General features: G+C 42.0%; 1 protein-coding gene across 1 annotated transcript in view; it reads right to left on the bottom strand.

Annotated features, from left to right (window-relative positions):
• FMNL3 (formin like 3) overlaps positions 1–24,857 on the bottom strand; it is a 181,707-nt gene that overhangs the window by 73,013 nt on the left and 83,837 nt on the right. Inside the window, 4 exon segments of the mRNA XM_070740659.1 lie at positions 3,274–3,357; positions 17,175–17,251; positions 19,949–20,029; positions 22,754–22,837. Coding sequence (XP_070596760.1) covers positions 3,274–3,357; positions 17,175–17,251; positions 19,949–20,029; positions 22,754–22,837 — 326 coding nt within the window.

The raw sequence follows: 24,857 nt of genomic DNA, 5'->3' as shown, positions 1-24,857 counted from the left end.
GGCCAGAGGCTGGAAAATCCCACTGTTTGAGTAAGGCATCTTTAAACAATTTAGGCATAGGAATTACCTCGTTATCCTCCTGTTCCTCTGTGAAGTAAGGTAGATTCTCCTCCGGGGGATCAGTGGAAGTGGAGGCTTGTTTCTCCTGGGCCGCTAATCCCGTAGAAATTCTAGCTTTAAGGAGGAGAGATTTGAATAGTTGAGAAGGAAAAATAGTAATTGGAGGAGGGACCTTTATTTGGGATTCCTCATCCTCTGATAAGCCCTGAAGAGGGTCTTCATCCTCCTCTACATCCTCATATTCATCCTGGGAGGATTCTGAATCATCCTGAATAGGAGCTCTGACCGCTGGGGAAGAACCCAAGGGGCGGGAGGAACGAGAAGGAGGAAGAGGTAAGGGAAGCTCATTGATGGTAGAGAGTTTGGCATCAATGGCTTTGGACAACACAGCAAAAATAGATTGGAACTCAGGAGGTAAACTGGAAATATCAGCAGAAATGGCAGAAGAATCCCTAAAGGCCTGGGAGGATCCTGGCTGGGGGGAATCTTCAATAATATCTGGTTCCTCTGGACCTATGCCCCATAGGTTAGGTTGGGGTCTGTCTAGGTTTGGCTCATCCAGAGATAACACAGGGACCCCAGAAGGAGGCAGACTAGAGGCCTCTGGTGGGTCTTGACTACTGATTACTTGGGCCTGCACTTTCAAACGTTTTGCTGATTTGTCATGAATTTTTTGTAGGGCTAGGTCCCTTCTCTTCTCGGCCCTGGTGACCTTGGTCGAGGGGCGGGCCCCTGGAGAAGAGGAGGAAGAGGCCTGGGGGATACTAGTAATCTCATCGCCTGTAGGCCTGGCCTCTCTGGGACCTTTAGTTGTGCCTCTCTTGGGAAAAGTAGCCATAGTCTGACAATTAACAGAAGACAAGGCTGAGCCAATAACTGAATTATAAGGAGAAGATTTCAAGGACTTCCCAAGAGGAATGGATCCTGCTTCGAGGCCTCGAAGCTGCTGAAACGTGAGGACAATCTGGGCAAACCCAGAGTTCGTGCCCCCAAATCCAGCGGGGCCAGCCTCCCTAAACTTTGCAATTAAGTAAACCAAGGCACTCTGGTTGGAGGCTTAGCCGGTGGAGAATTTAGCCTGGGACCCCCAAGGCCCGCTCCCGGATCCACGCGGTGGACTGAGGCCTACGCGGCTGGCAGAAGGCCAACACGAGAGGCCTAGATTTTAAAAAAAGGGCGCGAAGGCCTTCGCGCCGAAAAAATCGCTCCGTAGAAATTCTTAAGGGAAAAGCGATCGACTAAGTCCAGGAGACTAGAAGGCGTCTCACTCCGCAGGAGGTATTTTAAAAGCCCTTAAATATTTGTATACAATAAATAATCAATAATTCAATGGATAAATACTTGCACCAGGACCTCCAGGCCAAGGGATTAGAAGAATCCACAAGCGGCCGCAGGAATCGTAACCGGCAAAACCGCCGGGGGAAAACGAAACCGCAACTTCTCCCAAGGAAAAAAGCCGAGCCGCTTCTTTTCTTTTTTTCTTTTAAACGGCTGGCGCAATTAGTGCAAGTAAATAAATAAAGACAATAAATCTTACTACTTTTTGAAGGAAAGATCGAAGGGAAGGTGTTAGAATGTTGAACGAGCTATCACAATACAACCGCAGGATATGCGAACTGAGCGAATTCTGGGGAAGGGGCGGATCCGGCAAGCTTTTTTAATACTAGGCTCAGTTCCACCGGATTGGACATGAGCAACCCATGTGACTGCTGGACCCGCTCCTTCAGTACGGAGAAGTGGAACATACCGTATTAATTATTATTTATTAGTCTTCCGAGAGTGGCGGCATACAAATCTAATAAATAATAATTATAATGTAATTAATGAACTAATGAAATGCCAGACAATTAGCCAATTCTCATTCAGGCTAGCCCTGAAGAGCGTTCGGAGACTGTAGTTGGTCCAGAATGCAGCCGCACGAACTGTTGTGGGGGCACCTAAGTACAACCACGCTACATCAATTCTCTGCGAACTGCACTGGTTCCCGATTGGTCTCCGGGCGCAATTCAAGGAGTTGGTAATTATCATTAAAGCCCAATATAGCTTAGGGCAGTGGTTCTCAACCTTTCGAATGCCGCGACCCCTTAATACAGTTTCTTATGTTGTGATGACCCTCAACCATAAGTCTAGCGCCAATTCTCCCAACAGAGCTTTAAGCTGATTTGCAAGAAGGTCAGGGGGACGCCCCCACTGTAAACGCCTGATTGGTTGGATTGTAAAAATATGTTCCACGGTGCCAGAATAAAACCTTTAGTTCCTAACATCGTGGGAAATTTGTCTTTTCCCAGGATCTTAGGGGACCCCTGTGAAATGGTTGTTCGACCCCCAAAGGGGTCCCGACCGCCAGGTTGAGAACCACTGGCTTAGGGCCAGACAATCTTCAAGACTGCCTTCTACCACACAGCTCCAGCGACCGATAAGGGCCCACAGTGTTGCTCTCCTCCGGATCCCGTCAGCTAAATATTGTCGGCTGGCAGACCCGTGGGGGAGGGCCTTCTCTGTGGCTGCTCCAACTCTTTTGAACCAGTTACATCCTGAGATCCAGACCAGCCCACCCTACTGGCCTTCCAGAAAGCTATAAAGACCTGGCTATTCTGGCAGGCCTGGGGCCATTGATCTGATGATATATGCCATCGGGATCTGGTTATTAATGACATATATGTTTTTTAATTGTTTTAATTTTTTTTAATTGTTGGCTTTTAAATTGTGTTAGATTGTTTTTTAAGGGGTTTTAATGTTACATGACATGATTTATTCTTTGGTTGTGAGCCACCCAAAGTCCCTTGGGAGTTGGGCGGCATACAAATCCGAATAATAAATAAATAAATTTATACCTGTAATTTTTATTTTTGTTGTTAGTTACCAAGGCATACATGCCAAGCAGCCAGGAATTATTTTTTTTCTCATAAGTATTTCTAATGCAAACTACAAACTGCAAGTGCCAAATAAGGAGTCCTCCATAAGGAATAGAAAGCCTGGCATGGAAAGTGCTTGAAAATAACATGTAAATTCTCCTCTGTCTGGGAATCTGAATTAGATAAAGGGCCTCACATATAAATGTCACTTGTTATGCAAACCTCATGATGTCTTCTTATAACTGGCACTCTTAAGAATGTATATGATACCAACATGAAACATCTACATATAGGTAGGGTATATATTGTGAAGAAGGAAGAATAACCTGGGCATCTTGACAATAACACAACTACTTACATCACTGCACATTGAGCGAATGAGAGGTAGTCCACCAGCACATCCAGGCCTTTGTTTTCATCGTTGAGAAATTCACGCACCCATCTGCAGAAAAAACAAAAAACCAAATTGACTCCAAAATGTTATTATTCCAGATGTTTTCTGATGTGGCTTACTGACCGTGTTCAAAGCCAACTGGGGCATTTTTTAAGGTCTATCCTCAAACTAATGGGACAACAAATTCCTGGATTTGCAGCTGATGGAGGATTGTCTGTTTTTACTTTCAAATAGTGTTTAAGGAAAGTCCCAAAGGTGGTTTCAAAATTGAACAGTCTTCTCTCAACAGAGGGAGAGGGACATAGACATCATCTATCTCCCATCTACAATACAGTCCTTTGTTCCACGTCAATTTGCACCACTCGTGACCCTAATGCCACCGATAAACCTCCAGATGACCTTAACATATAAATCCTTCCATTCTCCACCATCCAGTCAAAACTGAAGAAGCTCCTTGGATGAGAAGTGAAACGCCTTCAAAGAAAAATCAGAAAGTCCAGTTGTCTCTTGAAAGATAAAAAAGCATGTTTGAGACAACCATGACCTGGATGACTGAGAATCTCCATATTTGTTTAAAGAAAGGGGTTGGTTTATCCATCCAATTTTGAAGCCATCTGACTTCTGGACCATTCTAGGCAGCCTACAGATAAAGAAAGAAAACCCATGCAACAATGATGGCCTTCTTGACATTTAAACATAGAGCTGCCCTAGATATGAACTTTATTTCCTTGAATGATGCCTGGTGCTCAGTAGGGTTCTAAATCCCGTTGCTACAGGTTCACACACGGGCTCGTGACTCTTCTGCGCATGCGCAGAAGCATGCTGGGTGGGTGGGAGGAGCTTCCCAGTTTGCAGAACGAGGTGAACCGAGAACAACCCACTGCTGCTGCTACCCTGATCCTATGCAGTTTCTGCTCTGGCAATCTCATACTACTCACCACAGCCTACAAAACTTTTGCCAGACCCATCCTTGAATACAGTTCATCTGTCTGGAACCCATACCACATCTCGGACATCAACACCCTTGAAAATGTCCAAAGATATTTCACCAGAAGAGCCCTTCACTCCTCCACTCGAAACAGAATACCCTACGAAAGCAGACTATTAATCCTAAGTCTAAATGACAAGCGTCTAGAAGGGCAGCCTATTCAATGAAGCCCAGTTTGAAGATTCATGGAATTATAACTGGAATTGTGCACGGAAAGCAAATATCCTCCAATGGGATGTCCCTTCCCAATGGGAAATTGCCTCCGAAAGACTACATTTAAGTAAATGCCGATTGCCAGCCTAGACATAGAAACATAGAAACATAGAAACATAGAAGACTGACGGCAGAAAAAGACCTCATGGTCCATCTAGTCTGCCCTTATACTATTTCCTGTATTTTATCTTACAATGGATATATGTTTATCCCAGGCATGTTTAAATTCAGTTACTGTGGATTTACCAACCAGGTCTGCTGGAAGTTTGTTCCAAGGATCTACTACTCTTTCAGTAAAATAATATTTTCTCATGTTGCTTTTGATCTTTCCCCCAACTAACTTCAGATTGTGTCCCCTTGTTCTTGTGTTCACTTTCCTATTAAAAACACTTCCCTCCTGAACCTTATTTAAGCCTTTAACATAGACATCAACAGACATCAACACTTCTGATTCTCAAACCACAACTCAAACTCAGCTTATTTTTAGGACTAATGTCCATTATGAAGTTTTGGACTGATGTATATAAACTGGACGGGGTTCAGAGAAGACAGAAGAACACGATAAATTTAGAAGGAAATCGGCAACTAAGGCGGCCCACCCAACGTGTGTTCAGGGAGATTGTGGTAGCCCCTAGTTGTTGTAAACAGAATATTGTAACTGGTACGGCTTTATCTTTCCATAGCAGGGGAAGGGAGTGTTTGCTTAGGTTCCAAGACATCTGCTGGGCAATCCCTCCCCCCCCCCCCCCCCCCTCGTGTAGTCTTTGATGCAAGGAAGGAAAACCAGCACGGCCGGGAAACAAATCTGAGAAATCTGTAGGCAAAGAGTCAAACTGTACTTTTTGGGTAGCACTAAAAACGAAGCTTGCGAATGTGTGTGACTTTGTACATGGAGATGTGCCAACCCAGGAACAAGTACTGTACATCACAAGGGAAGAGAATGCCTGAAGTTAGTGGCTTCAGTATGTGCTGTTATTTCCTGAAGCAACTTTGGCTGACTGCAATTTTGACCATTAATCATCCGGACCCTGAAATGGTGCCTATGCTCTCTCTCTCTCACTCTCTCTCCTCTCTCTCTCTCTCCCCCCCTCTCTCTCTCTCCTCTCTCTCTCTCCTCTCTCTCTCTCTCCACCCGCCCATTTCCTGCCTGTCTGAACTTCAGCCTCCAACCCCAGTGTGTTTCCTGTCTGATTTCACTGGCTGCACTACTAATTTAGAGTCTTCAATGCATTTGTTGAAGGCTAAAGGATGTGGAGGAAGGAGGAAAGGCTCTCTAAGGCAAATCCCATCCTGTAGTCAGGTAAGGAAGAGGAATTACGAGCGGGTGTGTGAGTTCCTAACAGAAGAGGAAGGCACACCATTTTTATTTTTTAGGGTGTGCTTTTTTACAAATGCATCTGCTGCTGTGCCAATTTAAACGAGAGCTGATTGGCAAAGCACATGTGTTCTGCACATGAGTGTCTCAAAGATTTACACCAAACATTTCTCCACCAAGATTTTGACAATGCACAGTCGTCTGATGCCTTCGTTGGCGCAAGCAAATCCTCAAGAGCTTGTGTGAGACAAGACACAGATGCGAGCAAGCACCTGCACACGCTGGTATTCATTCATGAACGTGATGCAAACTGAGCTTAGGAAAGTCCCACAGACTGCTGCTAACCAGAAATATCACCAATACCAATAACATTTCAGCCGTATCTGTATTAAGAGCAGAGAAACAGGGAAATGAGACTCAGTTGCCTATAGGGAAAATATACTGAATCTCCAGGGGTTCAAGGAGGGAGGGAGGGAGGGAGGGAGGGAAGGAAGGAAGGAAGGAAGGAAGGAAGGAAGGAAGGAAGGAAGGAAGGAAGGAAGGAAGGAAGGAAGGAAGGAAGGAAGGAGACCTCAACCTACCACACATTAACTGGATCTTAAATGAATGCAGCATGGAACCCATCCATTCTGCTATTTATAATACCGTCACCTTTCTGGGTCTCGACCAACTAGTAAATAACAATACTAGACTTGATCTCATCTTGATCTCATTTTCTGCAATAGCAAAAGTGCAATATATGGCTTACAAATAAAAGATCCATTCTCCAACAGTGACCACAGCATGATAAACGTCAGTCTTAACCTAAGCCACACTATGAATCACCCAAAATTCAATTTCAAAAAAGCAAACTACGAACTCATTGAAGCCCATCTCTCAACGTTAAACTGGCAAACTCTATTCTCTGAATGCTACACTACTGATGACCTCTACAACACATTCCTACTCGAATTGAAAATTATTATCAGACTCCATATACCTCTAAAATCTACCACAAACCCCCCCCAAAAAACAACCTCCCCATCTCAATAAGAAAATTACAAACAAGAAAAAAATATCTCTGGGGGAAAAACAAAAAAGGGCAATTAGCCAACTTCAAAACCCATTATAAAAACATTAGCAATCAAATAAAAGCAGAATCTACTACAGCAAACAAGAGGAAAACCTCCTACGCACCAAATCTAATCGAGCCTTCTACAACTTTGTCAACAATAAATTCAAAGACTCTAGACCTATCCCACCTCTCAAAGGACCTAACAACAAAGAATACCACGATGATTCATCCAAAGCCAACCTCCTCAACCCTTTCTTTGTCTTTGTCTTTGTTAACATCAATGGCTCATCCCCGATTTCATCAATTGCACCACAAACTCCCTCAACGACATAAGCCAAATAGACTTCACTGAAGATGAGTTGAAAAAGCATTATGTGACCTCAAACCTTCTCTATCAGTCGGACCTGACGGTCTATGTGCTTACTTCCTAAAAAAGCTCTCTTCTGCTGTAGCTGAACCATTAAGCATAATTTTCAAAAAATCCTTCAGTACCAGCACACTTCCTAAGCTATGGTCGAAAGCAATGGTCATCCCCATCTTCAAAAAAGGAGACCCCTCTCTTGTCGATAACTACAGACCAATATCACTATGCTGTGTCCCATGCAAAGTCATGGAATCAATTATAAACAAATCTATTACTCTCCATCTAAAACTAATAATTTGTTCTCTAACAAACAATTTGGATTCAGAAAAAAACTATCCTGTAACCTGCAGCTCCTCCACTGCAAAAATATATGGACTACTCATCTTGATCAAGGGAAATCTATAGACGCAATTTATATTGACTTCTGCAAAGCCTTTGATTCAGTGGTTCACGATAAACTACTCCTAAAACTCAAATCCTATGGCATCTCAGGACCACTCCACAGCTGGATTACAGCATTCCTGTCAAACAGACAACAAGTGGTCAAAATAGGAAGCTTCATATCCACCCACATCCCTGTTAAAAGCAGTGTCTCCCAAGGTAGTGTACTGGGACCAATGCCCTTCATTCTCTACATCAATGACCTTTGTGATTACAACACAAGCAACTGTGTCCTTTTCACCGACGATGTAAAACTCTTCAACACCATCGATAACACAACTACTATCCAAAAAGACTTTGACCCTGTTTCTGAGTGGTCTAACATGGCAACTCAAAATCTCAACCAGCAAATGCTCCTACACATTGGGAAAAAGAATCTGAACTCCAAATACGAACTGAATAATCAAATTATCACAGATAACCCCCACTCAGTTAAAGACCTCGGTATATTAATAACAAAAGACTTAAGTGCCAAAGCCCACTTTAACAACATAGCCAAGAAGGCTTCAAGAGTTGTAAACCTAATCCTACGTAGCTTTTGCTCTGGCAATCTCTCATTACTCACTAGAGCTTACAAAACTTTTGCCAGACCCATCCTCGAATACAGCTCATCTGTTTGGAACCCATATCACATCTCAGACATTAACACCCTTGAAAATGTTCAAAGATACTTCACAAGAAGAGCCCTTCACTCCTCCACTCGAAACAGAATACCCTATGAGACTAAACTTTCATCCCTGGGTCTAGAAAGCTTTGAACTAAGACGCCTTAAACATGATCTAAGTATTGCCCACAAAATTATATGCTGCAACGTCCTGCCTGTCGGCAACTACTTCAGCTTCAACCACAACAACACAAGAGCTCACAACAGATTTAAACTTAATATTTACCGCTCCAAACCTGACTGTAAAAAATATGACTTCAATAACCGAGTTGTCAAAGCGTGGAACTCATTGCCGGACTCTGTAGTGTCATCCCCAAACCCCCAACACTTTACCCTTAGACTATCCACAGTTGACCTCTCCAGATTCCTAAGAGGTCAGTAAGGGGCGTACATAAGTGCACCAGTGTGCCTTCTGTCCCCTGTCCTATTTCTCTCCTATATCTCCTACACCATTCTTTTTTCCTATATTTATTCTATTCTTTCACTGATATATTTTATTCCTATTTCTTCTGTTCTATTCTTTCTTAGATATACTTTACTATGAGTATATCCTCTATAACCTTCATTATATATTTACTATATGTATACGCAATATAACTCTCATTGTGCAATGGACAAAATCAATAAATAAAAATAAAATAAGGAAGGAAGGAAGGAAAGAAGGGAAGGGAAGGAAGGGAGAGTTCTATTCCATAAAGTACCAACACTGTGTGATCCATCTACCTTTGTTGTGTGATATCCTAAACCTGGGGTTGGGAGTCTGAATATCATAAGGCTACAGTCCTTTGCCTCCCCTAAGTGGCTTTCCCTGTGCAGACCAGTATCATAAAGGAAGAAAGGAAGGAAGGCTGGCTTGAGAAATTTTGGGCAGATCCCTGCTTCGTTACATCTTTTTTCTCCTTTAAAATTGTTCGTTTGTTAAAAAAAATTATACAACTTTGGACGAACAAAAAAACTAACAATAGGCACATTAGTTAATAACACATGCCCCCTTTGGAACCTCTTAAATATGGGATAAAGTCCACAGAGATGGTTAGAATTAAATCTGTTAGTAGCTGAGACAACTGAATTAGGAAGATATTTCAGACTTTGACAACTCTGTTACAAAAATCTATTATTTTTTTTTAAAAATCTGAATAGACAAGGCTGATGTTTACATGAAAGCAAAAGAAAGCTTAAGAAAGATAGAGAAAATTTTATCAAGGACATGTGGATTATTTGTAGCACTTGAAGATCAGTCTGCAAGAAGCAGAGTCTCCCCCAGAGAATGAGGACCTGTTTCCACTATATCCAACCCTATCCCCCATCTCTTATCCTTCTAAAGACTCTGCCAAAAATTCTACTGTGTCCAAATCAGGGAGACACTCCAAATTATATTCTTATCATGGTTGTTCCTTTTTTTTTTTAAACAAAGCTAAGCTTTCTGTACCAAATTATTCCACTCCCAGAAATGTTGAGTTCTGCAGCTAATTGCCTATTGCAAATACAGTACAGTGATACCTCTTCTTACAAACCCCTCATCATACAAACTTTTTGAGATACAAACCCGGGGTTTAAGATTTTTTTGCCTTTTCTTCCAAACTATTTTCACCTTACAAACCTAAGCTGCCGCCACTGAGATACCCTGCCTCCGGACTTCGGTTGCCAGCGAAGCACCTGTTTTTGCACTGCTGGGATTTCCCTGAGGCTCCCCTCCATGGGAAACCCCACCTCCGGACTTCCGTGTTTTTGCAATGCTGCAGGGGAATCCCAGCAATGCAAAAATGGGTGCTTTGCTGGCAATGGAAGTCCGGAGGTGGGGTTTCCCAGCAAGGGGAGCCTCAGCGAAATCACATCATCACAAAAACATGGAAGTCCGGAGGTGGGGTTTCAAGGACTTCTGTGTTTTTGCGATGCTGCAATTTCATTGAGGCTCCCCTCGCTGGGAAACCCCACCTCCGGACTTCCGTTGCCAGTGAAGCACCTGTTTTTGCGTTGCTGGGATTCCCCTGCAGCATTGCAAAAACACGGAAATCCGGAGGTGGGGTTTCCCATGGAGGGGAGCCTCAGGGGAATCCCAGCAGTGCAAAAACGGGTGCTTCGGCTGGCAAAAGGGGTGAGTTTTGGGCTTGCACGCATTAATCGCTTTTCCATTGATTCCTATGGGAAACATTGTTTCATCTTACAAACTTTTCACCTTACAAACCTCATCCTGGAACCAATTAAGTTCGTAAGACGAGGTATCACTGTATATGCTTTTGATAATCACTGGGAATGGCAAAAAGTAATAGCTGGGAATGATGGAAATTATAGTCAACAATATCATGGTGCCATGATATTTGCTCTACATTGGTAAGCCTCACTGACAACCTCATCAACGCAATGAAACCAGCTTTTCATTGACACACACATTCAATTCTATTTTTCTAGACTAAGACCAGAAAATGTTGGAAAATTATTACAGGTAATTTCCTATTTAGTTTGCACCCGGTTCACTCCCAGTCACTTCCTTTATCCAGATGCATGCAAGTATGCCTATCACTCAGCTCAACCAGCAGATTATATAAATGTATAAAAACCTTGTCAAACATCAAAATAGGTGCCTAGGAAAAAGCAGGGGGAAAGAGAGAGGTGGACCACAAGCAAAAATTTATATTATCTATACATCTATCTATAGCAATGAAAAGGCAACTTTCAAAACCACTAGAAACTGCACTATGGGTAACTAGCATGGACAATCCCAATAGGAACGACTTTTGGGTATTCCATCTTTAACTATCTTATGTAGTTTAACTATCTTATGTAGTCTTCGGAGAGGGGCGGCATACAAATCTAATAAATTAAGATTAAGATTAATTAAGATGTACGTAAGAGCAGCAAATTAGACACAGAGTGGAAGACACTGAATAATCCCTCCTTCATTCTGCACTATAAGGGAAACAACTGATGGATGGGAAGGAAGTATCCAATAGAAGAAGTGAATCTTATTGACTGTTGTTCTACACAGCCAACACAAATTTCTGAGTTTTCTCTTGCAGAAAAGATGCTGGCCCGTGTTTTCTCATTAATAATGTTTGGTTCTTAGCATAACTGTTGTCCCATAAATAGCTTCCATGACTCAGAAAAAAAATTATGTTTAGTGCTTTTTTAGTAAAATCTGCACACATAATTTTTTCTCATTCTTGTTGTCTAGGGCAGTGATTTTCAACCTTTTTTGAGCCGCGGCATAGTTTTTACATTTACGAAACCCTGGGGCACATTGAGCGGGGGGAGGGTGGGGACTAAAAAAAGTTTGGACAAAAAAATTCTCTCTCTCTTCCTCCCTTTTGCTCTATTTCTCTCTCCCTCCCTCTTTCTCTCCCTTCCTTCTTTCTCTCTCGATCCCTCTTTCTTTCTCTTCCTTCCTTCCTCTCTTTTTTGCTCTCTTTCTCTCTCCTTCCCTACCTCCCTCTATGTCTTTCTCTCTCTATCCTTCACTCCCTCTCTTTCTCTCTCTCTCTTGCTTTCTTTCTCTCTCTTTCTCTCTCTTGCTTTCTCTCTCTGTCTTGTTCTTTTTCTCTCTCTCGCTCTTTCTCTCTCTTGCTTTCTTTCTCTCTTGCTTTCTTTCTCTCTCTGAGCTTTGCGACACACTTGACCATGTCTCACGGCACACTAGTGTGCCGCGGCACACTGGTTGAAAAACACTGGTGTAGGGTAACCAGAGTGAAATATTGTTTCAATAAATAATTATACAACACTTTGCCATTTTTCATGTCAACACTAAAAACACTTATAGTTGTTATAGAACCTGAGTCTTCATTGTTGTTAATAATAACAACAACAACTGAAAGTTGACATTTATAATATTTTCCTAATTGCTGAAATAATTCGTATCTACTTTGAAAATAAAGGAGAGACTGCTTGCTTCAACATGGACTGGTAAACATTTGAAAAACCCACTTTACATTTTCAGCTGTCTCCATACATTCTTTCACCTAGACTGGTGCTAATATTAGCAGTAGAAGAGAATACCATTTGGTGCCAGAAAATTATTTTTTAGTAACATTCTGGTGCTTTGTGGGAGAAAACTGTGCTGTCCTTTTTCCTGGGAGAAAAAAGCACTCTGATAAATAATAACCCACCTAGCTTTCTTATCTAGGACAAAAAGTTCTAGCAAAAGAGCCCAAACCAGATTTTTATAAAGGGCTGATTGATACAACACTTTCAATTTTCATTGTTCATATTATAGACTGCATGGCATAAAATTAGTGGCTTTTAAATTGAGTTAAGGAGGCAGTTGGAGTGAAGCAAAGAGGTTACAGTCTTGGATTAAGATCAGAAAATTCCAAATTTAACTTCCCATTTTGTCTGAATGACTTTGTATAGGTTACTGTCTTTCAGCCCAGTTCTACCTTTCAGAGTTGAGCTGAGGATAATAGGGCTGAATCATACCTCTAACAGTTTCTAAGGCTATGGAAAAGAATGTGTTTATTTTTAAGAAGTTTCTAATGTTCTTTTCCCCTTACACACACACACACATGTACACATACATATACAGTAGACCAGGGGTATCAAACTCATAGAAACATAGAAACATAGAAGACTGACGGCAGAAAAAACCTCATGGTCCATCTAGTCTGCCCTTATACTATTTTCTATATTTTATCTTAGGATGGGTATATGTTTATCCCAGGCATGTTTAAATTCAGTTACTGTGGATTTATCAACCACGTCTGCTGGACGTTTGTTCCAAGGATCTACTACTCTTTCAGTAAAATAATATTTTCTCATGTTGCTTTTGATCTTTCCCCCAACTAACTTCAGATTGTGTTCCCTTGTTCTTGTGTTCACTTTCCTATTAATAACATTTCCCTCCTGGACCCTTTGACATATTTAAATGTTTCGATCATGTCCCCCCTTTCCCTTCTGTCCTCCAGACTACAGTGATCCCCCGTTTATTGCGTCCCCAACCATTGCGAACAGGGTACTTCGCTATTTTTCAACCTGGAAGTCAAAATACCATCTACGCATGCGTGCCCGTTTTTTCTATGGGCACGCATGCGTAGATGGCAACCGGGAGATCAGCTGCTGGGCGGCTTCCCTGAGTCTTCCCCCTCTTGCTGGCGTCAGCGAGGAGTTTCCCCACCGCCCACGCAAACTCCTCGCTGCCGCCCGCCCTTCGCCCGCCCATGCCGTTCATTCTCGCCGCTTTTGAGCTGAGTCCGGAAGCGAATTCGCTCCCGGACTCAGCTCGAAAGCGCCGAGAACCAGCGTGGACAAGCCGTTCCTTGCTGCTTGCTATCGGCGCTTTTGAGCTGAGTCCGGGAGCGAATTCGCTCCCGGACTCAGCTCGAAAGCGCCGAGAACCAGCGTGGACAAGCCGTTCCTTGCCGCTTGCTATCGGCGCTTTTGAGCTGAGTCCGGGAGCGAATTCGCTCCCGGACTCAGCTCGAAAGCGCCGAGAGCCAGCGCCCCCCGGACCCCCAACCCGGGTTTGGGGGGCTGCTAGGAAGCCCTCCATGCCGGCGGCAAACAGCCGGGCCCCCCCAATCTTCGGCTCCTCGCTAGCGCTGTGGGAGTAAAAACACCATCTGCACATGCGCAGATGGTGTTTTTACTTCCGCAGCGCTACTTCGCGAAAACCCGCTCGTTGCGGGGGGTCCTGGAACGGAACCCTCGCAACGAGCGGGGGATCACTGTATACAGATTGAGTTCATGAAGTCTTTCCTGATACGTTTTATGCTTAAGACCTTCCACCATTCTTGTAGCCCGTCTTTGGACCCGTTCAATTTTGTCAATATCTTTTTGTAGGTGAGGTCTCCAGAACTGAACACAGTATTCCAAATGTGGTCTCACCAACTCAATTTCATTGAGGGCTGCATCAGAGTTGTGTTTGACCTCGGGGGGCTAGGGTGGGCATGACCAACATCACTCATGTCAAGGGCGCCTATGGTGGCTTGAGCATTATGCCAGTGAAAACAGGTTCCCAAGCTCCATTTTTGGCTGCGACGGCATCCTGCAACCCTCCACCAATGAAAATGGAGCTCGGGAGGGCTGCATGCAGCTTACACAAGCTCCATTTACACTGGTAGAGGCCCTGCAGGCCAATCCTTTGCTGTTTCCGGGGGGGGGGCAGATCTAAGCACTCCATAGGCCAAATCTGATCCCAACCCTTGAGTTGGACACCTCTGATACAGACAATATTTATATCTGAATTTCCAGATTCTAATCCTTTGCATCCACAATTCACTGTCTACTGCTTATGGGGTGGGGTGAGCAGGGGAATGTCCTTAACTCTGAACTCTATGCTCTGCCATACAGCTGGGTATTGCATTACAGTGATCCCTCGATTTTCACGATCTCAATCTTCGCGAAACGCTATATCGCGATTTTTCCACCCGATGACGTCACTCCTTTCCTTTCTCATCTTTCTTTCTCTCTCTCTTTCTCTATCTTGCTTCTTCCTCTCTCACACTCTCTTCCTCCCTCTCTCATCTCTTTCTTTCCTTCTCTCTCTTTCTCTATCTCTCCCCCTCTTGCTCTCGAGCGGCAAGCGAGCAGCCGGGCGGGCGGGTGAACGGGCAAGCGGCAAGCGGCAAGCGAGTGGCTGGGTGGGCGGGTGACGGGCAAGCGGCAAGCGGCAAGCGATCTTGGGGTTTCCCGTTTGCCTGAGCGGCGGGAAGACCCAGGGAAGGTTCCTTCGGCCGCCCAGCAGCTGATCTGCTCCGCAGCGCGGCAGCAGCGAGGAGCCGAAGATGGGGTTTCCCCTTTGCCTGGGCAACGGGGAAACCCCATCTTCGGCTCCTCGCTGCTGCCGCGCTGCGGAGCAGATCAGCTGCTGGGCGGCCGAAGGAACCTTCCCTGGGTGCCGCCTGCCACCCACGCAAACTCCACCATCTGCGCATGTGCGGCCATGAAAAAAAGGGCGCGCATGCGCAGATGGTGTTTTTACTTCCGCAACCCTACATCGCGAAAAATCGATTATCGCGAGGGGTCTTGGAACGGAACCCTCGCGATACTCAAGGGATCACTGTAATGAAGAATTCTGGATTAGGAAAAAACTGAATGTTTTCTCCGCTGACATTGCATGCGCTATGATTCTCTTCAGAAAGTCATACATGTATCTCCTTCCACCTGATGCAAAACATTTGATTCCGCCCTGCACTCCTAGCATTTGACCTTTTGTCATCCCTTTCACATTTCTGAATCTCACACCTCATGTTATTGTTTGTTCAGACCTCACCAAAGGACACTGCTGACTAAGCATCACCCTTGGTCTCAGTTCCAGCCGACCTGAGGAATTCCCACCCAACTAGGCACAAAAGCCAAAGGCAGGAACAGTTCACAGCTTCTGGCTCTTGTTGGCGTTTCCCTTCCAACTGGAACCAGGACAGGTGGGAGATAGGAACTCATTTCTCAATTCTCTATAGCAGGCTTCCAAATCTTTTAGGTTCGAAAGTAAGGCAGGGGATTAAATGTTTCCTTGTACAAAATACACTGCTCAAAAAAAAAAAAAAGGGAACACTCAAATAACACATCCTAGATCTAAATGAATAAAATATTCCCATTGAATATTTGCTCTGTACAAAGTTGAACGTGCTGACCAACAAAATGAAATTGATTGTCAATCAGCGTTGCTTCCTAAATTTGATTTCACAAAAGTTTGATTTATTTGGAGTTATATTCTGTGGTTTAAGTGCTCCCTTTATTTTTATTTTTTTAGCAGTATACTATTGTTGAATGGAGAATGGCTTCTATCTTAAACCCAACTTCTTGTCAGACTGAGAGACTGCGCAGGAAGAGTTCAAGTCAGAAAAGACCCAGATCAACATTCTTCCTTTTGACAAAACATCTCCTGGCAAGGTTCTCACAACATGCTAAATCCTAAACTGAAATTAACAAAACACAATTGTTGTGTTTGGACAGAATGTTTTGTCCATTCCCCCCAAATATTCCTTTTTGGAATATAAATAGTGATGGGCGAACCCAACGGTGTTCGGGTTTGGCAAGTTCAGACGAACTTTAAGCAAAATTCGTCCGAACCCGAACCAAACCCAAACCCGAACGGCGAATCCCAGCAAGAGATTCCGGGGGCGGAGCTTTGACGTCACGTATATCGGCAGGTTGCTAAGGACGCCAAGGTGATCACTTCCTGGATTCCATGGAATCCAGCAAGTGATCACCTTGGCGTCCTTAGCAACCTGCCGGTGACATCAAAGCTCCGAACACCGAACATGACCCCGAACTTTGCCCGAAGTTTCAAAAAATTTCAGGTTCGCGTTCGGCATACCAAACACCGCAAAATTTGGTATGGACCCGAATTGTGCGAGTTCGGTTCGCCCATCACTAAATATAAGACTTTTTTTCTTTCTAAAAGAGGCTGAAAATTTGGGTGTGTCTTATATTCTGAAGGTAGCTTTTTCTAAGCTTTTCTTTTCAGCCCTAATGAGGTACTAACGATCTTCCCAACTCTTATCTTGCAGGCTTTTTCGTTGTTACTCTCTTCAAATAAGTTTTTTTTAAACACTAACCGGGGATAAAATAATGTGCTGAAGCTGACCAGACTAAGGACACTAGCCAGATGAATACCTGGTAGGCAGATTTTTTCCTCCCTATTTTCCTCCAAAAAATCTAAGGTGCGTCTTATACTCTGGTGCATATTATACTCTGAAAAATACGGTATATAAAAAAACCCAGTGTGGATTAGAGCATGAATTCATGCAATCCAGCAGCCAGAGAGAAAAAAGCCCTGTGAGACAACACACACCATCAAATGTAATTCCTGTTCAAGTGGCACTTTCTCAGACGTTAACGTGACACAACATAAGATGATACATTTGTTCAAAAGCTTGGTTAACAATAACTTACCCAATGTGATTGGTCCTTAAAGAGATCTCCAGCTCCCTCAGCACTTTGGTGGATTCCTGCACCCTCCGACGGAACTTCTGTAAACATAAATAACTCCTTGTTCTGGCAGTATGTAGCACAATAATTTTTTTTAATACAAATGAACCATAGTTGCAGGAGCAGGATTGTCCATCAGGTTAAGTGTGCTGGTATTTCCTTTCCCATCTTCATATCCCTCTACTTCCCTTTTGCTTATATGAATAATAACTTTTGCTATTAGTTATAATCATCAGCAAGATGGACAGTCCCATAGAAGGACCTGGGCTTGATTCCATGGTCATTATATTTTTTGTTGCTATTGAGTACAAATAAAATATCTCTCATGTAAAGCAATGCCTGCACAGCAGATGTCCAGAGGTGCTTTTGAGTAGCATGAAGACTATGTGTAGAAGTGCCCACAGAGTCTAGTTTGCGTATTCAGCACTACCAAATTGCTTCCTGCCCAGTGAATTAATAGATAGATCACCACAATTTGTGTGGCTGTAGGACATATTTATTTTTCTCAACTACAATTGTGGTAGCTTCCATTCCAATGATTTATTCCTTATACAGGCAGTCCTTAACTTACAACCATAACATGGCTAAGCAAGGCAGTTATTAAGTGCTTCGCCCTTGATTTTAAAGCACTTTTTTTGCCATAGTTGTTAAATGAATCACCGCAGTTGTTAAATGAATCAGGTGGTCATTAAGTTAATCCATTCCATCCATCCATTCCATTAAGTGCATAGGCTGGTCATTACTTTTGCAGTGGATTGTAACTTTGAATAGACACTTGGTTGATTTTAATTTATAACAGATAATATTCTGCTTGGGCCAATGCGTATCTTTGGTATAGTATATATTGTTGTATTCCAAAAAAAATGCTTTGGTAGGGGAGGGGGGAGGGGTCACACTTCTCCAAACATTGGAAGCCATTTTAGACTCAGAGTAACTTTATTGTCACTTTAAATCAGGGGTCTCCAACTCAATTTACCCGGGGGCCGCTGGAGATAGAGTCTGGGTGAGGTTGGGATGCATCAGTTTTTCACAAGAAAAGCTCTTACAAAAACATTCCAATGTTATCAAATGTCTTAATTTTTTTATTTTGTGTTAAAAAAATGATTCATAAGAAAAATTCATTAAAAAAAATTAAATAAATCATTAATAAATAAATGAAATGAAAATGATAATAATAATAATACAGCGGATATAGAAGACTGAAGAAACCACATATAGTTGCTGACTAGAGAAAAGTAATTATTATTATTCAGATTCTGTAATAATAATGTCTGTATTAAAAGTTGTTTAACATTTAGCGGACATAGATTGCGAGCTGGGCAGTGTCGATGATGTCTATGGTCTCATCAAGAGACTTGGCTTTGTGTTGCTTTGAGTATGGTTGAGTATGGTATAGTAAGGAGCTTAAGCTCCTCCCATATTAGGGTATGCCAGGGTGAATCGACAGAAAAGAGAGAGAGAGAGAGAGAGAGAGAGAGAGACAGAGACAGAGACAGAGACAGAGACAGAGAGATGAGGCAGTAGTCATCACGATCTCCGGAACGTTTAAAATTTATTTTAAAAGTACTAAAAAGTTACTAAGCTTTCATTAATCCCTATTGACTTCGTCAAGAGTATAAAATCTCTATTTTATTTCCCTCCATTACAGGAGGAAAGAAAGGGTGTTACGCATGCAATGACTAAATTGAACAACATCACATAAAAGCAAGCATTTCTCCAATGGAGATTTTACAGTCTGATGAAGTCAATAGGGATTGACGATAGTTAGTAAGTAAGTTGGTAAGTAAACTTTATTTTAAAACTACTAAAAAGTTAGTAACTTTTTAGCAGTTTAAAAAAAATATTTAAACGTTCTGGAGATTGCGATGGTTGGAACTCGCATTTTAGGGCAATTCTCTCTCTCTCTCTCTCTCTCTATATATATATATATGTGTGTGTGTGTGTGTATGTTCTGAGTTCGGGTTTTGCCCCGTGTAATATTTTGAGTGTCTATGCAACGTTTCGGTGAAATCACATTCACCATCATCAGGCTGAAGTTGTAAGCTTCGTGCTGCTGTAAATATAGTTTACTATTATATTATATTTACAGCAGCACGAAGCTTACAACTTCAGTCTGATGATGGTGAATGTGATTTCACCGAAACATCGCATAGACACTCAAAATATTACACGGGGCAAAACCCGAACGCAGAACAATCTACATATATATAGCCATCAAACCACACCCAGCCACCAGTATTTATAGAAGGAAGGCAGCTTAGGTCTCGCAGTGTTCGCCTTAGAACAAGGACAGAAACACCAGCCTGAAGATGATGAGTGGGACCTCATCAAAACGTCGCCAGAAATTTCCAAATCCTACACGGGAAGAAACCCGAATATACCAAGACCGTCATACCTGTACCCGTGAAAATCTACGAAAATACACACACACACACACACACACACATATATATATGTGTGTGTGTGTGTGTATGTATTATGTATTGTGTATTATGTATTATGTATTATGTATTATGTATTATGTATTATGTATTATGTATTATGTATTATGTATTATGTATTATGTATTATGTATTATGTATTATGTATTATGTATATATATATATACTGTATGTACAGTATGTATGTATGTATGTATGTATGTATGTATGTATGTATGTATGTATGTATGTATGTGGCGAGAAAAATGAATCTTGCATGTTTAACCAGCCAGATTAAAGAATTCTTATAAGACTCACCTTTCGAGTAACACCTGGATCGAGGAAGCTCTTCAATTTCTGTATATATGTATGGGGTGGATTCTTCACTTGAAACCTTTCCTGTTCCACATTGGGTAGGAAAAAAGAAATGGAGGGAAGAAGTAAAGGGAATTATTGTGTATGCAAGAAGTCTTTGAAATCCAGCACTGGGATGTTGCATTGTGTATATATTAATTCAAGAATTCTCCCCTCAGCATAGAAAGGAGAGCCTTCACTTGCACTGAAAGCATGCCAGCCAGGGACTCAACGCAACTACCTTCTAGTCCAAGTAGCAGAGGCTTCTTTGTGTCTGCTTTCCTAATAAACTTGAAAGGAAAGCCATTTTCATTTTGTGCTCCACCCAGATATTTTCTTTTTGTTCTGGCTTCTCAACAGCCCTTTTCTTTTTCTCACAATGTTACAAAAGCCTGCCCCTATAAGTTCAAGATTGTAAGACTAGGCACAATTGCTCCGTTACATAGAAACATAGAAGACTGACGGCAGAAAAAGACCTCATGATCCATCTAGTCTGCCCTTATACTATTTCCTTTATTTTATCTTAGGATGGATATATATTTATCCCAGGCATGTTTAAATTCAGTTACTGTGGATTTACCAACCACGTCTGCTGGAAGTTTGTTCCAAGGATCTACTACTCTTTCACTAAAATAATATTTTCTCATGTTGCTTTTGATCTTTCCCCCAACTAACTTCAGATTGTGCCCCCTTGTTCTAGTGTTTATTTTCCTATTAAAAACGCTTCCCTCCTGGACCTTATTTAACCCTTTAACATATTTAAATGTTTCGATCATGTCGAAACCCATTGAAGGGTTTTACTTCTAAGCATGCAGGAATATAGGATCAGGTTGTAAATAATCAAACTGGGGACCATTTTCTTATCAAAGGCCTGCAAAAAAAATATTCTGAATCCATGAACAAATAAATTGATGGAGTTGGGGCATTTAAGTTGTGGCTGCTAAGCAAGATCAAAGGCCTTTATGAAAGAGATTGGTGATTGTATTAATGTCTTAAATTTGGCTTTGATCAAATGATGGCTATCAGCCTGATCCAGCAGCCTCCTTTAATTCTATGTAGCATCCATTTGCATGCATATGTTTGGGTGTAGGAGCTTTTTACAGGATTTTTCTCTCTCCCCAGAGGGTTTCTCCTGGTAGTTCACCTCGTTAAAAGCATTTTTCCTTTAAAATAACCCATTCAGGGACTCTGTATGCTCTTGAAAAAAAAAATTCTGGGCTGAAGCACACAATCACTTTTCTCGGCCAAACTTTTCCAGTTTGACAGTGGCCCTGATAGATGAGTTGCAATTGTTTTACACTTACATCCTGAATTACACCAGCTTTGACGCGGCCTTCAGCAAAGGCCCTCTAATTAGCCATGTTCTATATTGGCACCGTCCTGCTTATTTGGCAGCTGGGTCCAGGAACAGGCTAACATAAATCCTTGTAGGGTGGGTTTTTTGGGTTTTTACTTGGTTTGGTTGGGTTTTTTTAAGAATAAGGGAAGCATTAGCATAGAAACTTGTCTGGGCTCAAGCAGTATTTTAGGGATACTCCATGAAAAAGCCAGGCCTCTCTTACATCTTTTAAGTGTCGTTCTCTATACTAGTATTTCTTAAACTGTTTTCTAGGACCCCTTCCCAGTGTTAAAAATTATAAGTATAATAAATATTTATTGATATTTACTGAATTAAACACAAACATTGATACAATTGCTGTCGTTATACTTTTTGCAATAGTTTTGACTGGACTTTACTACTACGATATATATCGCTTCTCAACATAAGCTGGCAAATAATTTTGATTTTGCAAGCCCTTGATAAAGTCTTGAAGAAGAAAATTTGATTAATTAACAATTGAGATTGTATGTATACAAAAATAATAGTCTGGTGTTTATTCTATTTTTAGTAAAATAATGAAATATGATATTTACGAAAACCAAACCTATCTATTTATAATTTTTCTGCTACTTCCTACTCAACGTTATCTTTTATTTATGTACAATGTAATTATTTAACTATGCTATATCAGGATATTGAGAATATTCATAGCACAACTTATTATCATAGATCTGCCGTTCACCTGCCTAACCTTTTAAATGTATTTTCCGTTGTTATTGTACATTGTATATTGTCTATTGATGTTTATATGTTGTTATGTCTTTGTATCTAGTCTTGTAAATAAAAAAAAAAATTTTTTTTAAAGAGAAAGTCTTGGAGGACTCCTAGGATCCTCAGACCACACTTTGAAAAACACTGCTCTGAAGAATATCAAATTGATCAAAAATGTCCAGAATATTAAAAAAGCACCAGAACATTTTTTTTACTTCAGTTTGTAATGGAGCTTTACCTAGATCAAGTGTAGAGATTTCCAATATTTACAGGGATAGAATAATAAATATAATATAAATACTTTATTGTCATTATATGTATATACACAGTATACCTATACAACAAAATTCACATGATGTCTAAAGACCAGTCCCAACACACATAACAATCCCAAAAAACATGCCCTACCCACCACAAATTCCCCACCCTAAACAGGGACTATTCCTATCTAGATGCCAAAGGCTTCAGCGACCATGTATAAAAAGAGCCTTCAGATAAAGGAGATGTTGTCTGCTCTTTTAAAGGAAATCAAAGCCCTCAGATCAAGGGGACCACATGTTATTTCTGGCAATTAGTCCTCTTGCCTGAGTCATAACGTGATGTGCCCTGACATGTTATGTCTCTTTCATTTTGGCAAAGTCAAACCCCCCCCCCCCTCTCTTCCACAGCCCTCTTACCTGGTCACAAATTAGATCCCATTTCTTTTCATTGTCATATTGCCTCAGAAGACGGGCCTTGTCAGGAGGGAGATTCATGGAGCTCTGTGGAAAGAAGCAGAGGGACAGATAAGTGGGGAGGCACACCAGAACTGTCTTCTGCATCCTGCAATGCAATGTGGTAGAATGTATGCATTACGGCAGGGGTAGGCAAAGTGGGCTCTTCTATGACATGTGGACTTCAACTCCCAGAATTCCTGAGCTGGCATGATTGGCTCAGGAATTCTGGGAGTTGAAGTCCACAAGTCATAGAAGAGCCAACTTTGCCTACCCCTGCATTACGGTATAGGTTTATATTATGCCCTGGACTGCTGGGCAAAAGGCAGGGTTTATTTTATTTTATTATTGTTTGTATCCATCCTTTATTTAGTTTTTAAGAATAGCTCAAGGTGGCAAACATATCCAACATACCATCCTCCTCCTATGTCCCCCATAATAATAATCTGAAGGTCAGCGGTTCAAATCTCATCACCGGTTCAAGGTTGACTCAGCCTTCCATCCTTCCGAGGTGGGTAAAATGAGGACCCGGATTGTGGGGGCAATAGCCTAGCTCTGTTAAAAAAGTGCTATTGCTAACATGTTGTAAGCCGCCCTGAGTCTAAGGAGAAGGGCGGCATAAAAATTGAATAAATAAATAAATAAACCCTGTGAGGTGGGTTGGGTTGAGAGTCAATGACTGGCCCAAAGTCACCCAGATAGCCTCCGTGGTCAAAGTGTGACTTGAACCCATTGCCTCCTGCTCTCCAGCCTAGCGCCCCAACCACTAGACCAAACTGGCTCTTTAAAAAAACATTCATTCATTCATTCATTCATTCATTCATTCATTCATTCATTCACTCACTCACTCACTCACTGACTCACTCACTCATTCATTCACTCACAGCATTTATATAGCTTGTATCAAACTCTGGCCCTCAGGAAACAATTAAAACAACTTCAATAATAAAACAAAATAATACATATATTTACTAAAACCAACATCATTAAAACCCTGGTACCAAAATTACATAAGAACGTAAGAAGAGCCATGCTGAATCAGGCCAAAGCCCATTGAGTCCAGCATTCTGTGTCATACAGTGGCCTACCATGGGAATCTTGAGCAGAAAGAGAAGGCAAAACCCTCCCTTCCTCTTGACCCCCAACAAATGGTACCCAAGGGAATCCTGCCTGCCTCAACCAACATGGAGGCGGCACATGGACATCCGTTTCAATAACCACCGATACACTTGGCATCCATGAATCAGTCTAATCCTGCCTTGAAGCTATCCAGGTTAACAGCTGTCACGACCTCTTCTGGAAGTGAATTCCATAAACCAACGATCCTCTGGGTGAAGAAATATTTCCCTTTATTTGTCCTCACTTTCTTACCTATGAGCTTTAGGGAGTGTCCCTTCGTCCTAATATTGTGTGATAGAGAAAAGAATTCTTAGAGAATTTTTCTCTATCCACATTTTCTCTCCCATGCATGATTTTATACACTTCAATCAAGTCACCCCTTAAACGCCGTCTTTCAAAGCTGAAAAGACCAAGGCGTTGCAACCTGGTTTCATAAGGGAGGTGCTCTATTTCCTTGATCATACTCGTTGCCCTTTTTTGCACCTTTTCTGTTTCCAATTAAGCTTCCACATGCATTCCTCATAAAATCCTCTCAATCTACTTCACCCTATCCCGGTACTTTGGGGGGGGAGGGGTTAAGTGCTTTTAGGAAGGCTAAGAAGGCAGAGGCCTGCCAAACTGCAAGGAGAAGGGCATTCCATACAGGGCAGGGGCTACCACAGAAACAGGCATGGTTTGTTTGTTTGTTTATTTATTTGATTTGATTTGATTTGATTTGTATGCCGCCCCTCTCTGTAGACTCAGGGCGGCTAACAACAGTAATAACTCTGGCCCTGGGCTCAGGTTGCTGCTGCTGAATGCCAGGTCGGTAGTAAATAAAGCTCTCCTCATCCGGGATTTGATCCTGGATGAGGAGGCCGACCTGGCATGTATTACTGAAACCTGGCTGGGCCCGGAGGGAGGTGTTCCTCCCTCTGAAATTTGCCCAGCCGGGTTTCAGATATAGCAT

Source organism: Erythrolamprus reginae, chromosome 2 (assembly GCF_031021105.1).
Source record: "Erythrolamprus reginae isolate rEryReg1 chromosome 2, rEryReg1.hap1, whole genome shotgun sequence".
Taxonomy (NCBI): Eukaryota; Metazoa; Chordata; class Lepidosauria; order Squamata; family Dipsadidae; genus Erythrolamprus; species Erythrolamprus reginae.
The sequence above is the reverse complement of the archived record's forward strand: the minus strand, read 5'-3'. Positions and strand labels throughout refer to the sequence as shown.